The sequence below is a fragment of the Rattus norvegicus genome, chromosome 3, assembly GCF_036323735.1.
Source record: "Rattus norvegicus strain BN/NHsdMcwi chromosome 3, GRCr8, whole genome shotgun sequence".
Classification (NCBI taxonomy): Eukaryota; Metazoa; Chordata; class Mammalia; order Rodentia; family Muridae; genus Rattus; species Rattus norvegicus.
Window position 1 is genome coordinate 128,351,995 of NC_086021.1, and position 17,964 is coordinate 128,369,958.

A 17,964-nucleotide genomic window follows, 5' to 3' on the forward strand; every position below is an offset into this window, starting at 1 on the left:
AGAAAAGGAGAGGAAGGTGGGGGGTGGGACGGGACGACAACTTAGCTAGTCAGAAAAGGACAATTTTTTTCTGACTCTGACCATACATACTTTGCTGAAGTAGAAAGGTAGAGAATCAATGGCTGAGGACAGGGAAGAAAGGGACTTAGTGTTGAATGTGTAGAGATTCAGTAGTGCAAGGCAAAAAACAAAACAAAACAAAAACACTGAATTCTATTTCATAACAATGTGAACGTACTCAACACAGCTAAACTGTATTCTTACAGAGGGTTAATGTGGCAAATTAACCAAGTTACTCTCTTCCCTTTAACACCTTTGATGTCGTCTCACCTATGGTCTGTAAGTTTGCTTTTACCCCCTCTTCAACAAGTCACCTTTTCTGAATAGTGTGTCCAGAGGTCTTTGCTAAAGAGATAAAGTGTCGATGGTACTAATATCAACATTGGAACACAACATTCCTGCTCATAGTTTTCCTTCCTCAGTTTCTTTTGACCATTCATAAACACGACCTCAGGGAAAAGTAGAAAGAAATTCTTCTGCTTCCATCTGGTGCTTATAAAAGAATTTTTCAAGAAAAGCATTTGCATCTTAGAAATAAACTCAACAAGAACACCAGAAATTAATGAAAACAATGAAAAAAAACCAAAACAAAACAAGAGAATGAGCAACCAGAAGTACGAGAGGAACTGCTTTTACTTGCATACCACAGGAGCCTCTCTTCGAGGCTGCACAGCGCACTGCCAGTGTTATTGGTTAGGTCTGCTTATGCTCGGTGATACTGCATTAAGCTTGGCGCAATTCCATGTACCTGGCAGAATATGGATCTCACACCCACAAGGCAGAGAGAATAAAAGCTGAAATCACAGTGTTGCAGGAGCTAATGTGCTACCAGAGCAGCCTTCTCTCACCTCCAGAGAAACAGCTGCAGGATATTGATTACTTTCCCAATCTAATTTTAAATTCAAAAATGTTCAAGATCAGATTTGAGACTGAATTCAGATTTTTAAAAATAAAGCTAGCTTTCTGGATACGTGAGACACGTCTTTTATACTAGCACTTTGGAGGCACAGTGAGTTCCAGGCTAGGCACGGCTACATAGAGAGGCCTTGTTTCAAAAATGAATGAATGAATGAATGAATGAGTCTAGCATAATTCTTCTCCCCCCACCTAAGCATTTTATTGTTTTTTATCATGATGAATTAAACATCTCCCATTACATCTCCTAAAAGGTATTGCTCATAAGGCCAGTCAAAAGTATTTGTTAAATATATTACACAGAAAAGCAGGCATTTTGCTGTTACTTGTTTATGTCAGTGCACATAGCAGTAAACAGACACAAGCCCAGCAACTGGAAGGCTATGCTTGGGAGGGACCTGAGTTTCAGGCCCGTTCTTAAAGAGCAACAAGCATACAAACAAACAAACAAACCTAGAAATCTTTGTGAACTGTACTGAAGTGTCTCATTTCGGTTAATTTTCTTGTTTTTTTTTTGTTTGTTTGTTTGTTTTGTTTTGTTTTTGTTTTTGTTTTTTTTTTGACTTACAGTCATGACTACTTCTCCTTGTCCTTTGCAATGTTTACATATCTTAGCTCAGTCTAGTTCATCTGATTAGTGTTCCAGAGCAGGGTCAACAGAAGGATTCTGAAACATTGAGCTCCAATGTAGATGAATTTTAATCCAATGGCATGGCTGCTCTGGCAAGGGCTCACCAAAGACCTAGGTCTGTGTGATCCAGCTGGAATGCAGACATGCCACACACCTTCAACCCTTCTGGCTGGAACACAGACAAGCCCTTAGCACACACCTGTACGTTTGTAGAAGGAAAAGGCCATGTTTGAAAAGTGGTTAAATTGAGGAGCAAAGTAATGAATCAGAGACAGATTTGACAGAATGAGTCAGAAATAGGATACTCCCAGCTCTCGGGAGGAAAGAGAAGCTATTTAAGAGGAGCCCAGGGACAGAGAGGGAGTCAGTTGGGAGTCAGTGCAGTGTGTGCAGTGCAGTGGAATTGAGTTGTTCCTGATTTCATGAAGTTCAGAACAGGACAGCAGAGGAAGTTGAAGCCAGAGAATAAAAAGAAACCAAAAGATTAGAACAAATTGCCAGAGTTAGTTTGAGGCGAAGCAGAGCAATTTAGTCAGAAACTGAGAGAAGCCAGGTTGGGTCAGTCAGCTTGGAGAGGAGTGTGAGCCAGAACAGCTGAGTTGAACCAGCCAGCCAGAGTTCAGAAGGAGCTCCCAGAGTTCAGTGAGCCTCCCAGATGACAATTACATCAGGTGAAAGTACTTTATGCTTCAACATGAAATGTGATTTGTATAGATTTTATTTGAGGCAAGCATCCCTGAAAAAATTGAGAATGCTTTCCAAGACAGCAGTTCCCAAATGTGCTGGCACAAGCACCTTCACAGTGAGTTCCAAGAAGGCATTTCTTCAGCAGAGTAAGAATGGCTGTATTGTACTCTTACATGTGGGAATTCACCTGCTAAAGCTGTGCTTGGGGTGTCAGCATGAAACTGTTAAGACTGATGTGGAATGGCACATCTTGGTAGACCTTACAGCAGTGTATTCTAGCTTCCTAGAACCAGTGTAAGGCTCCCTTCCTTTCTCCCACATTCTGGAGCAATTTATAAGCTTTTACTTCTTCAGTGTTAATCAATTCAGTGAAATTTTTTTTACATTTTTATTAATAAAAACTTTAAACAGAAAAGCATACCCTCTCTTTTAATACACTTTTATTTAAACTTAATAATGCAACATTTTTCATATATGCTTTATTTATCCTGTTCAAATATTTTAAGGTAAAACACAATCATCATGACATTCACCCTTCAGTATTTTGATATGAATTTTTTTTTTTCTCGGAGCTGGGGACCGAACCCAGGGCCTTGCACTTCCTAGGCAAGCGCTCTACCACTGAGCTAAATCCCAACCCCTTGATATGAATTTTTTAATAAGAAAGGATATAAAACACCATTACTCTATCTAAAAACACTAATGACTAAATATTATCTGATATAACTTATTCAATTTTTCTAATCATTCCTCCTATCTTTTAAAAGGAATTCACTTTTTATTTTCTTTTTTTTAAATATTTTTTTATTTTTATGTGCAAGAGAGTGCTTTGCCTGCAAGTTTGTATCACATATGTGCCCTTAGAGGCCAGAAGAAGGTTTTGGATCCCCTAGAAGAGTGTCCGATATTCTAAAACAGAGAGGATGCCCTGTGAGTGCTGGCTCCTCTGTAAGAGCAGCATCTCTCATTAGCTGAGAATCCTTCAGCAGTTCTGGAGTTCCCACAGCTCATCTGTGTCTGTGTCCTATAGTTTCTTCCCCTGACATTGTCTATGTCTGGGCTTGCTCAAGTTCCTTTCTTGACTAAGATATATCCACTGACAATATATCTATTGTCTTTTTCCTTTAAGAAAAGCAATTACTGGGGCTGGAGAGATGGCTCACTGGTTAAGAGCATTGACTGCTCTTCCAGAGGTCCTGAGTTCAATTCCCAGCAACCACATGGTGGCTCACAACCATCTGTAATGAGATCTGATGCCCTCTTCTGGTGCGTCTGAAGACAACTACAGTGTACTTATATAGAATAAATAAATCTTTAAAAAAAAAAAAGAAAGAAAGAAAAGAAAAGCAAGCAATTACTGAATCATGTGTTCCCTCTGCTTTCAAATTCATTATGTTCTGTTCTTATTTTTGTTCTCTTGGAGTCATACATTATGCACACACACACACACACACACACACACACACACACACTCAGGCTCTCTCTCTCTCTCTCTCTCTGTCTCTCTCACACACACACACACACTCTTAGGCTCGCTCTCTCTCTCTCTTATACACACACACACACACACACTCAGGCACTCTCTCTCACACACATATACTCACACACACACACACACACACTCAGGCTCTCTCTCTCTCTCACACACACACACACACACACACACACACACTCAGGCTCTCTCTCTCTCTCTCACACACACACACACACACTCAGGCTCTCTCTCTCTCTCACACACACACACACACATACACACGCACACTCAGGCACACTCTCACTCTTGCTCTCTTGGTGTTTCCCTTTAAGATGGAGTTTCGCTGTGTAGTCCTGCTTGTCCTGGGACTCACTCTATACAGACCAGGCTGGCCTCAAACTCAGAGATACGCCTCCCTCTGCTCCCTGAGTGCTGGGATTAAAGGCACTAGCACTGCCCCGCTTTTTTCTAGTTGACTATTTAACACAGAGTATTTTGAATTCATTTTGAGTATGTGTGAATTCATTTCTTCTAGAGAAAATCTTAATTTAGCGTAGAAAAACAAAACATTCTTATAATTAACTTTTAGAACAAATAAATTGGATTCTAAATGGAATCTTAACCCATGCGATGTTTTGTATATGTTTGGCCCAGGGAATGGCATTATTTTAGAGTACGTGTAGCCTTGTTGAAGTAGGCGTATCACTGTGGGTGTGGGCTTTAAAACCCTCATCCTAGCTGCCTGGAAGCCAGTGTTCTGCTAGCAGCCTTTAGATGAAGGTGTAGAACTCTCAGCTCTGCCTGTATCATGCCTGCCTGGATGCTGCCATGTTCCTGCATTGGTGATAATGGACTGAACCTCTGAACCTGTAAGCCAGCTCCAATTAAATGCTATCCTTATAAGAGTTGCCTTGGGGGGCTGGGGATTTAGCTCAGTGGTAGAGCGCTTACCTAGGAAGCGCAAGGCCCTGGGTTTGGTCCCCAGCTCCAAAAAAAAGAACCAAAAAAAAAAAAAAAAAAAAGAGTTGCCTTGGTCACGGAGTCTGTTCACAACAGTAAACTCTACTAAGACAACCCATAAAATATTTATAACATTTATTCTCATTAAATTTAAGAAAATTTAAAACACCAATTAAGCTTCTTACCTCTTTTGTAGTACCTGCTCTTCCAGGTTCGTGATCCATACAAAAGGGACCAGTTTTCCACGCTTCTGTGTCTCCACAGTCACAGAAGCCTCCTCCAGTAGAAGTATGCATCTAATAAACGACAAGTACGATTTCATGGGGCCACACTTTATTATAAAACAATGAAAAGTAAGAAGGTTGATCCAACTAATATTCACTAACACTTCTTAGCTGTATGTAGTATAACAGAATCAGGATAGAACAAAAATCATTTTAGTTACTTACCTAAGAAACACCAACCACCTAAATATTCCACTGTAACAAAAATGGGCCTTCAAGCCCCTAAGGACCAGCAGAAAAAATAAAAACAGGCAACCTTGGGAGGTGGGAGGTGGGGGGACCCTCTAGAATGTACCAGAGACCTGGGAGGTGAGAGACGCTCACTCAGGACTCAAAGGGAGGGACCCTAGATGAGATGCCCAACAGTGGGGAGAGGGAACTTGTAGAGTCCACTTCCAGTAGAAAGACAGAGCATCAAGTGGAGGGATGGGGTTGCCATCCCACAGTCAAAAACTCTGACCTAGAATTGTCCCTGTCTAAAAGAACTGCAGGGACAAAAATAGAGAGGAAACTGAGGGTAAGGCAGTCTGTGACAAGCCCAACATGGGATCCATCTCAGGGGGAGGCTCTAAGGCCTGACACTATTACTGATGTTATGGTGTGCTTACAGACACGAGGCTAGCATGGCTGCCCTCTGAGAAGCCCAACAAGCAGCTGAATGAGTCAGATGCAGATACTTACACCCAACCAATGGACAGAAGCTGGGTTTCCCCTGTGGTTGAATTAGGGAAAGGCTGGAAGAAGCTGAGGAGGAGGGTGACCCCACAGGAAGACCAGCACTCTCAACTAACTGGGACCCCTGAGATCTCTGACACTGAGCCACCAACCAGAAGCACACACCAACTGATATGAGGTCCCCAACACCTATACAGCAGGGCACTGCCTGGTCTGGCCTTAGTGAGAGAAGACATGCCTAGCCCTAGAAGACTTGAGGCTCCAGGGATTAGTGGGGCTGGGGGGAGCATCCTCATGTAGACAGGGAAGGAAGAATGGGATGAGGAACTGTTGGAGGGTAGACTGGGAGGGAGATAAGAGATTAAAGATAATTTTAAAAAATGGACCTTCTAAATGTACACGTTTTTTAGATGTAGCCTCACATTTTAAAAATAATAGTTTTTTTAATTAAATGTGAACTAGTGGAGAACAGATTGGAAAGTAAAAAGATCCTTTATAATCTAGAATGCTTGAGTATAAATTTTCATTTTTTACTATATAAACCTTTAAAAAATCAATATAATGATACATAGTAATTAAGAACTAATTAATATAGTATCTTCATTTACATTAGTGTCCTACAGCAACTACCCTCTTCTTCCTTTCAGTGTTCCTAGGGAAAAAAACAAAAATATACTAACTCAGGTAGAAGATAATGAGAACATGTGACCTGGACTTTTTCTCAGAACGTCCCCTCCAAACACACAGTAAGGAAACATGAGACCACCTGAGAGCCACACTTTCAGCTCCTAAATATTACAGAAATCTTTCTTAGCTTGCAATTCACACAAAACCCACAAGTTAGATTTTATCCTGGCTGCCATGTATTGATTGTCAATCCCAACAACCAAAAACAACAAAAAAATCCTGTGCAACTAAACTATGAAAAGATGCTAAAGCAAAGGCAATATCCCCACATCTCCTTTGTTGTTTGAGACAGGATTTTCTGTATAGCCCAGTAAGGCCTGGAGTTCTGAAACCTGCCTCAGCTTCCCTGGTGTTAGAATCAAGAATTACAGGAATCTGCCACCATGCCCAGCTTTCATTTTCTTTTGTTTTAATTTCTTTTTAGACTTATTACTTCACATGTGGAGGTATTTTGCCTGCATGTATCTTTGTATACCCATGAAAGTCAGAAGAGGGCCTCAGATCCCCTAGGACTGGAGTCACAGATGGCTGTGAGCTGTCAAGTGGACACTGGGATTGGAACCTGGATACTCTGAAAGAGCAACCTGCGCTCTCAACCAGTGAGCCATCTCCCCAGCCTTAACCCACATCCTTTTAGGGAATATATAAATTGGCCCAGTAACACAAGAAAAAAGACTTGACCTAAATCTATCAAAATTTTGTGGAACAACCCAAGTCCATCAATGGAAAGAGATAATCAAAATGTGCTGTTATATAGTAGAATCTTATTCAAGCTTAAAAAGAAAGGAAATTATGACATATGCTGCATTTGAAGTTGAAAGCTTTATGCAAGTTAAGCCAGTCACAAAAGACAAACACTGCTTGATTTCAGTGCCAGAAGAGGCACTCACAGAAGTCACATTCACGGAGACTGGAAGTAGAAGATGACTGCCAGAAGAAAAGCAAGGAAAGGAGAGCCATCATTTTATACGTTTGTTTTTACAAAGTGAAATGAAGTATTCAGCCAGATGGTGGAAATGGGCACACAGCATGAGCTTTGAACACTTCACATCACCCAGCTGTACACACTTAAATGTTCAGACAGTACATTGATATGTCTTTTACGAAAGCAGAAATCCTTCACCCTCAAACAACCTGTCTCTACAGATCAAGTCCCAGACATACTTTTTTTTGAAATACACATGAATAGAAACACACATTAAATGAATGTAAAAATGTTTAAGAAAATAAAAAACGGTATGAAACTGAGGGAGGTGCTTCACACCTGTAATTCTAGCACCTGAGAAGCTGAAGCAGGCAGACTACCATGTACACACAAGACCAGCCTGAGTACACAGCACAGACGCTGGGCTGTTCTCAGCACCACATAGTATGTTTGTCTAAACCAGGGCTACTCAGCTTTCTAACACTGTGACCCTTTAGTACAGTCCTCATGTTGTGGTGACCCACAACCACAACTGTATTTGCTAGTGTTAATGTATACATATGTGTTTTCTACAGTCTTAGGTAACCCAAAAAAAGGGGGAGACTCAGGTTGAGAGCCACTGGTCTAAAGCAATATCTTATTGAACACGAAAATACATGAGGAGGACCAAGGAAAACCTTCAGTGGCAGAAAGAGTCCAAGACAGTGTTTGAGAACAATAAAGAAACAAAACTTGAGCTCATTTTAAAGAATGACAGCCTATCCCAGAAACACACAAAACATAACACACAAATATTATACATTAAAAAAGTATTAGCACTGGGAATATAGCTCAGTGGTACAGCACTTGCCTAGATCTAAGCTCAGTTCTCATTACCTCAAAACCTGTACTTATTGGATGGGTTACAGCGCCACAATAGAGCCCCTGCTGGACAAGGACATACAAAGCACACAAGACTTAACCTCCAGCACTGCAAGATAACATAAGGACTGGGAATTCAGCTCCATGACAGAGTGCTTGCCAACCTCATGTAAGTCTCGAAGTCCAACCCAACACAAACAAAATTACCTGCATAGTATACTGAAAAGGATCTAGGAAAACTGAGTAACATAGAATAAAAATAAAATTTTCAGTTCCTTTTGCCCGACCGAGAGATGGAGTCTGCCCTTGCCCCTTTCTCCTCTGTCCCCTTCTCTGTCCCCTTCTCTGGCACATTACATATTCCTCCCGATTCCTTCCCATGGCTGACAGCTGTGCTGCTTTCTCTTACAACGTATTCCTTGTCAGAGAATACACACAACGTAGAGGTCATTTCCAAAGTTTATCAAGGAGATGAAGGATACTAACCTGGAGTCCAGACAGAGGGAATTTCAATACTATTAAAGCTCCCTATGTGACCAACTATAAAAAGGTTTGATTTTCTGTGTACTCTCCTTTGAAGAGAGTACTTTAGGCTTATAGACATAATTTTTTCTTTGTTATTCAAAAGCCTCTCTTTCTATATATATATAGCCTGTGCTGGTTTAGAACTTTCAAGGTTACAAAAGATATGAACTATGTAACTTCAAAATGTTATTTACATTTTACACAGTATTTGAGGCATATATAAACAAAGAGAAACATGAATCATCATGTCTGTCTGAGCCCAGAATACAGAAGCAGCATTATTATGTAAGAAATACATTTTAGCTCTAATAACAAAACTGTCTAATAATTCAACAGAAAAGGCAAAGCCTCGACCCCATTATTAATTAAGAGAGCACAAGGGTTGGGGATTTAGCTCAGTGGTAGAGCGTTTGCCTAGCAAGCGCAAGGCCCTGGGTTCGGTCCCCAGCTCCGAAAAAAAAGAAAAGAAAAAAAAAAGATTAAGAGAGCACAAGAAGAACTAAGTTTTGAAACTGATGCATTGCCTAAGGTACTCAGGAGTTTCCTGAGAATTGCTAATTTTAAAACATCTTACAGAGGCTCAAATTGTCCAAGTATTTAGGAAACTTGAACTCACATATACAGTTTAAAAATCTCAAATTGGTATAATCACTTCATACATTATCCAAGTACGATTAAAGATACATATCAGAGCTATTTAGCAGAAAATAAAACAGCTCAAAAACTTGAACTACTCGGTCAGCAGATTCCCACTAAGTGATTTTATATATATAGTTTTCATACCTTGTAACGATGGTTTTTATGAACACTACTCTGGAAGCAGTCCATACAGAGCACACACGTTGGATCAATTGCACAATCCCTAAAGAAGATAAAGAATTAGATTCCCAAAACCAAACTGTACTGACACTTAAGGCATGACTATAAAAAAATGAGTGAACTTCCTGTATTGGTGGGCAAACCTACACCAAATGCCCCAAAGCTGAGCTCCAAGAACACCTGGGAAACAGACAACACTACTGCCATAATTTAGCCTCATTTCTAACACATTTGAGTCCACAGGATGGTCAGTTTATAACTTTGAGCTTTACCTGGCTTTTGTTCATTGTTTGCCATTGTCGTCCTCTAAATTACACATACACTTCACAAACACTGCAACTGAGGTTTCAATAAGACAAACTCACTGGTCATATATTGATAGATCCCAAACGCCTCCAGCAGTGCCTGGCACATAAGCATAAGCACAGAGCCATTGAGAGACACCAGCCACTCTTTGCTCTCTCTCCATTACGTGCTTTCACAACACATGATTCCATTTCACATTTTCAGAGAAACATAACAACAACCTAAGTTACTACAAGGTACAGAATTAAAAGTTTTAAATATTTGAAGAGACAAAATTAAAAAGTTTAAAGATAAATTTTAGAGTTGAGTGTGCTGGCACACATCCGTACTTTCTGCACTCTTGAGGCTAAGGCAGAATTGTTGAGAGTGGAAAGACTGAGTGACTTTAAGGTTAGCCTGGGCTATATACTAAGACACTATCTCAGGGCTAGAAGAAGAGAAAAAGGAGAAGGGAAAAGGGGATGAACGGCTAGCTGACAGGACCTAAAGCTTGCCCAAAAATCTATAAAATGCTTGGTAAAAACATATGATCTACTCTGTTTAAAGCAATTTCCAATTTAAATTTTATTTTTAAGAATTCCATATCAGCATTGCATTTTACAAAATCTATATGCCTCCCTCTTTCCCCTCTATGTCCTCTTAATCTTGTGTCCTCCTCCACTCCTCCTAAACTCATTACCTCTTCTTTATTACTGATGCATACACACCCTGCCCATATGGATACGTGTTTAGGGCTGACTACCAGGACTGGATAACCTACCAGGGAGATAACAGATCTCCCTGCTTCAGCTGACTGCCAACAGCTCTTCATCTGGAGAAGGCTTGGTGCAGTCTTCCTGTCCGTGCGGAATGTCAGCTGCTACATCAGTACGCAGATCTCGTTCAGGAAACTGTGCTACTGAGATGCCATGGGTGTACTTCCTTGTTATGTTTGAAGACTCTATCTAGTAGCACGTATCCTGGTCTTCTGCCACTTAAACCCACCCCACCCCCCGCCCTGCTGCCTCCTTTTCTGGACTGATCCATAGGTATAAAGGCTACACTGTAGGTATATTATTTGAGCTGAGTACCCCAGAGTCACTTATCCATTTTGACAAGCTGTAGACCTCTATAATTTTCTTCAGCACTACTGACACTTTTGAATTAATTAGTAATTTTTTTGTTGGGCTAGAGGGATAACAGCAATCATGGTTTCTACATACTAATAGTCCCTATCACAATGCTTCCAAGAAATTTTAGAAAGATAAGGGCTACAAATGTTATATGCTTTAGATGAAACTGAGTTTTGGTTAAAAATTTATAGGAGGAAAAATAAACTACTATACAGCATAATGAAATAGAATACAAAAATAGAAGAGCTAACTCTTTTTTCCTGAAAGAGTTAACAGGAAACAGTTTCAAAAACCATGTTTTTGAAAACTGCTAACTAGGACTGGAGTGATGACCAGTGGTTAAGAGCATTGGCTGCTCTTCCCAAGGACCTGGGTGTGATTCTCAGCAACCATCTGACAGCTCACAACTGCCTCTAACTCCAGTTCTAGAGGACCTCTTTTCTAGAGGGATTCTTTGGGTACCAGGCACACACACACACACACACACACACACACACACACACACACACACATATATATATATGCAGGCAAAATACATAGAACAAAAACACTGTAAGGCATACTTAAAAAAAAAAATCCACAAACCTCTTAACTATACATGCTCAGTGAAGCCTAAAATAACATTCAAGCATAAACAATGAAACTCTACTGGTACAGGCCAAAAAGTCAAGTTGTAACCTAAATGACCTCAAGTAAAGAAGAAAAGCAAAAAATGATGCTAATATCTAAGTCAAAAATATTCTGCTGGAGGTGTACACATGGAGGTGTACATTTAAATCCCAAGTGGATCTCTATGAGTTTGAGGCCATTCCTGGCCTACATAGTGAGTTCCTGAACAAATAAAGCTATATAGTAAGACCCTGTATCAATCAATAAACAAAAACTTAAAAACAGCAAAGCAAAAATTTCAGGCAGGAATGCAGAGTAAAAAAACTTCTCTGATTTACAATGACATTTAAGACAATTCCTTTACCAAAAACGAAAAGCCTGCACCCGCCCCCAATTTGCATACAACCGACTTTTTACACTCGACTTTATTCCAACTGTTTCCATACAACCCTTGACATACAGCTCTGAAAACCAAACATTCCACAAGGGTTTGTTATTTTGTGGGTTTAGACCAAATTTCAGTTACTGATGAAAAGGCAAACAAACCACATACACACATACCACACACACACACACACACAATACACACACATATACCACACACACCACACAAATATCATACACACTACACACACACACACACACACACACACACACACACACACACACACACACGGGCGCGTGCGCGCACATGCGCGGCTTAATTTCTCTAAGCAAAAAAGGTATGATATTTATATATATATAATTTATAAATTTTTAGTGTATGTATAAAACCTGGATAGTGGGCTCATGCCTGTAATCCCACAGTGAGTCCTAGTTCAGCACAGGCAACAGAATCTAAAAGATAGCACCATACATATATGTATGTTTGTATGTGTGGTATGACATGTGACTGAGTATTTATATCTTTGTGAATATTCATAGGTCTCTCACAGAAATCAAACCTGTTTGCTTACAAGGTTCTATTAAGCTGCTGGTGAGGAAGTATTCAGAATTCTGAAACATACCTGATCTCAAAAGTTTTACAAAGTGTATGCTGACTACATTACATGTACACAAAACAAAGATCTATTTCTTAGATACTTCTGAGGAACAGAAAAAAGGAGAGAACTGTTTAACAAGGAGCTATATATTAAAAATCAAGCTACATGAGGAAAACTAGATTTAAAGTATAGAATAAAAGAACTTAAGAGTCTGTATAATACAGACAGCGATGAACTGGGAAAAGGAGCCTGTGAAACAGGTTTGCTGCAAACAATAAGCCATAAATTATAACCAATCCCACACATTTCTGAGACTTACCTACAGGAATATGTTGTTTCTCCACTTTTGAAAACCTTCCCGCACAACTGAAATGCTGCACTGTGCTTTAATCTCTCTAAGCAAACGTCTGGATCCTCTCCAAATAAGTACCATTCCAAAGGAGTGAATATTGACATTTGTACATTCTCTTCTTGCTTTTCCAAATCTGGGTCCATCTCAGCAAAATAAATTTCTGGCACTAATTTTGCCAAATGATGTAAGAAAGCAGTATAAAAATCACCTTGCTGATCCCACCACTGAAAGGAAAAAAAGATGAGTGTTTTATCTTTGAGAATTTCATATACGCTCATGACACATATTTTAACCACTTCCCCTCCCTGTACCTCTGCCCTTCACTTCCCTATCCCTCCTAACTTCAAGTCCTTTCTTTTCCTTTATGTATTACATCTAACCCATTAAGTCGAATTTGTGCTGCCCAGACACTAACGGTGTGGAGCCAACCACTGAAATATGGCTGGCCTGTCAGGGATCACACCATTAAAGTCAACTTCTTAATGATTGAGGAGTACAAATAATAGCATAATTCTATACTTTCAAAGCAAATTGCAATACTTTTATCCTTCATTGATACAAAATAAGAGGTAAATCAAGATGGCTCACTAAGTAGGAGTATTTGCCATCAAGCCTGATGACCTGTGATTCCCAAGATCAACATGGTCCAAGAGAAGAACTGATACCTGCAAGCTGTGCTCTGACATGTATGCGTGCATTCTGTCACGTGTGAACCCACACACACCAACACACACATACACGGACTCATAGGCAGGCAGGCAGGTAGGCAAACAGATAGACAGACAGAATTTTTAGGTGTTCTTTGTTAAGAGTTAATTGTGGGTTAGTCATATATTCAACAAAACTAGAAAATATACAGAGATAAATGTCCTGATATATATTATTCTTCAAGCTATACTGTTAAATAAAAGGCAAAAGGCCTGATGGTGGTGCACGCCTTTAATCCCAGTACTCAGGAAGCAGAGGCAAACAGATCTTAGTGAGTTCAAGGCCAGCTTGGTCTACAGATTAAGTTCTAGGACAGCCAGGGCTACATTAAAAAACAAAAACAAAACAAAAAAAACAAAAAACAAAAAAAACACCTCTGTCTGGAAAAAAAGATAGATAGATAGATAGATAGATAGATAGATAGACAGACAGACAGACAGACAGCAAAAGGCACAGAAAAATGAGTTCATATGCTACTGCTTATACAAAGGGGGCAAGAAGATACACTGTATATGCTTTTATTTAAATAGAAGATCTCTGGGGAAAGGGTGGGTGTGGCTTGTCTAGAATATGGAAGTCCTGGGTTCCACCCACAGTACTACATTATACCCCAGCATGGTGGCACACAACTAGCACAGCATTCTGGAGGGAGAGGCAATAGAATCAGAAGTTCAAGGGCATCCTCAGCTACACATCAGATTCAAGGTCTGGGTTATATGAGACCTGTGTCTTTTAAAAACCAACAATACTTCTTGAGGTCAGGGATGGTGATTCCCCCAGAAGTTCTTTTATTGTTGAGAATAGTTTTCACTATCCTGGGTTTTTTTGTTATTCCAAATGAATTTGCAAATTGCTCTTTCTAACTCTATGAAGAATTGAGTTGGAATTCTGATGGGGATTGCATTGAATCTGTAGATTGCTTTTGGCAAAGTGGCCATTTTTACTATATTAATCCTGCCAATCCATGAGCATGGAAGATCTCTCCATCTTCTGAGATCTTCTTCAATTTCTTTCTTCAGAGACTTGAAGTTCTTGTCATTCAGATCTTTCACTTGCTTGGTTAAAGTTACACCAAGGTATTTTATATTATCTGTGACTACTGTGAAGGGTGTCATTTCCCTAATTTCTTTCTCAGCCTGTTTATCCTTTGAGTAGAAGAAGGCTACTGATTTGTTTGAGTTAATTTTATACCCAGCCACTCTGTTGAAGTTGTTTACCAGGAGTTGTTTACTTTTGAAATAGAAATAAAATATATCCAATAAAAAACCAATAATAACTCTCAAATTTTCAAACTAAATTAAAAATGGAAAAAGCCCTGGGAAAGATTTGATTTTTCCCTATGTTCCTTTATTGTGGTTTGAATATGCAATGTCCACATGTTTAAATAGTTGTTTCCAGCTGGAGGTGCCACTTTGGGAGGCTGTGGGACCTGGAGAAGTAGAACCCACTGGCGGCAGTAGGTAGCCAGGAGACTGGCTCTGAAGGTTATATATAGCTCAGCACCCTTTGCCCCAATCTCTCTGCTTCCTAATCCATCACAGCAGTATGAGCAAGCCGCCTCAGGCTCCACTATCAGATACATATGCCTTCCTGGCCATGAAACTAGGAGCTAAAATAAACCAGTCTTCCTCTAAGCTGCCTCTGTCAGATGTTTTGTCCCAGCAAAGATTAAAAAAAACTAACACCTTGTAAACTTTTATCCATTATGTGTGTGTGCATGCACATGTATGCACACTCTGTCTACAAAAATCATTCTAAAAGCTTTTATATCTCAGCATAAAATTATTCATAAAAGCAAAACACTTAAAGCCAGAAAATGTCTCTCCTGTTAATTCCAACATAGCACTTACTACAGAAGACATTAATTCTGTTCCCTTATCTAATATCATCAGTTACCAACACTCATTCACTCACATGGCAGTGCTGGGAGCTGACCCCAGGGCCTGGTGCGTGCTAAGCTGGTTACCTACATTTGTTCTGTTTCTGTGTGAGACAAGGTCTCCCTATGTAGCACTGGCTATCCTGAAAGTCTTTTTTAGCTCTGCCTGTTCTCAAATTCAGAGAACTCTCTGCCTGCGTCTCCACCTTTGGGGTGCTGAGATTAAAGGCACAGACCACCACATATGGCCATTAAATAGATTAATTTAGCTGTTTACAATTAGTCCTTTCAAGTAGACTGGAAGCTCCTGAGGAAAGGAACTGACTTTCAAAAAAATGCCTTTACACCCACAGGCACAGCACAAGTATTCGACAGAATTCTCAGTTATCACAATATTAAGTACTTGCTGCTAAAAATAACATAAATTTTGGCATTAAGCCTTCATAATTTTGTCTAAAGACGCGTTTTAGTAGACAAAGTATAATTATACTCTTTTACAAAAGTTTCCACTATTGTCACAGCTATGGAATTTGCTTTTTTGTTTTAATTTTTTTAAATCTTTTTTTCTTTTTTCTTTTTTTCGGAGCTGGGGACCGAACCCAGGGCCTTGCGCTTGCTAGGCAAGTGCTCTACCACTGAGCTAAATCCCCAACCCCAATTTTTTTAATTCTTTAAGAGTTTTATACAACATGTTTTGATCACATTCAGCTCCTCTCCCCCCAACTCTTCCCAGGTCCACCTCTTCCTGCTTCCCTATAAACCCAACTTTGTGTCTTTTTTTTTTTAAACCATCAAGACCAACTTGTGTTGCCCAAATACTCTTAAGAGTGTGGGTTGACTTACTAGGGACACTCTTAAAAGACAATTCGCTCCCTCTTCCAGAAGCTAAGGACCCCATTGTGAGGGGCCAGCCTCCCATCTCCACACTAAGACTTAATCTGGCTTGAGTCTACACAGTTTTGTGTATGTTGGCAAAACCCCTGTAAATTCGTATGTGCTTCCCCGATATGTCCACAAGACACTGCTTCCTTCATTGGATATACACCCAATGCCTCTAGCTCTTATCCCCTTTCCAGCCACTTTTCCATGGGACACCTGAGCCATTATTTTTATTTTTTAATATTGCTATTGTTGTTACTATTATTATTATTATTTGAGATAATGTCTCACTTAGTAGCCCAGGCTAACCTGAAACTATTTAGCTCAGGCTAGCGTTGAACTCATGGTAATTCTCCTGCTTCATCCTCCCAAGTTTGAGAATTACAAGTATGAGCTTATACTACTTCTTATACCCAGCTCAGAAATTGTTTTTCAATTAAAATGTTTGTAATCTCTTTCCAGATTAAAACATGTGCCCACATGCACACACACACACAGCCAATAAGATGTCTCTACCACAAGGTAGTAGGAGAAAACTGACTTCTGAAACTTGTCTTCTAACCTCTACATATACAGTAAGATACAAGAGTACCTGTACTCACATGCATTCATATATATATGAACATATATATATACACACATACATACGTACGTATATACATATACCTACACACAAAAAAATAAGTAAAAAATTATAGAATATGTATCTTACTGAGTAGAGATGTAATTCAGGAATTATTATTGATGAATGCTTCATTTTTTTCCCCTTTTGGTTGTTTTTAATGCTTTCTTCCACTTGCAACAGGAATTAAATGTTTAAGTTGAAAGACAGAAAAACAAACAAAACTACTCTCCCCACAACATCTGGACTAAGGGAACGTTTTCCTAACTGACTGTCCATAAAACACGTACTCCCAGCATTTAAATCCCACACATTCCGAACATTTCCCGTCCCCGTGGAGATTAAAGCATAAGCCTTCCACTCTGAAATCTGCAGCTAGATTCCCCCGCGGGAACATCATTCTGAAAAAGGAACTTCGGTAGATTCTTGTTCAAACCACAACTCGCCCTTCCATAAGTCAACTGTTAGACACTGCCGTCTACAGAGGCCTGCCAGCTCTTAAATTTCTTTTCCTGATTTAAAAATATTTTTTATTTTATTTATTTGTTTGTTTTTTCAGACAGAGTCTTACCATGGTGTCCTGGAACTTGGCTTGTAGAGTAGGCTTGTCTTCAACTGAGAAATCTACCTGCCCTGTCTATCAAATTGTCTCTGTCTGTCTGTCTATCTGTCTCTCTCTCTCTCTCTCTCTCTCTCTCTCTCTCTCTCTCTTTTCTTTTCTTTTCTTTCTTAAAGAGAGGTAACAAAATCTAGAGACTCTGGAATTTTTCATAGATAGTACTGAACTAGCAATTAGACAACATTTCTAGGCATCAAGAAATCCTTAGGCATACAAGTTTCCTTGTATTGTTTAACAAGTACTTTTTTTTTCTTTGATTTTATTTTTGTTTTTTTGAGACAGGATTTCTCTGTGTATCCCTGACTATAAACCAGGCTGGCCTCAAACTCAGAGAGCTGCCTGCCTCTGCCTCCTAGGTATTAGGATTAAAAGCATGTGCCCCCATGCCTGAT

At 39.6% G+C, this 17,964-nt stretch overlaps 1 protein-coding gene across 2 annotated transcripts in view; it reads right to left on the reverse strand.

Annotated features, from left to right (window-relative positions):
* Ubr1 (ubiquitin protein ligase E3 component n-recognin 1) overlaps positions 1-17,964 on the reverse strand; it is a 112,671-nt gene that overhangs the window by 86,835 nt on the left and 7,872 nt on the right. For both annotated transcript variants that reach the window (XM_063284367.1, NM_001178072.1), the window contains 3 exon segments: positions 12,833-13,089; positions 9,468-9,546; positions 4,913-5,023 (listed from right to left, as the gene is read on the reverse strand). In XM_063284367.1, coding sequence (XP_063140437.1) covers positions 4,913-5,023; positions 9,468-9,546; positions 12,833-13,089 — 447 coding nt within the window.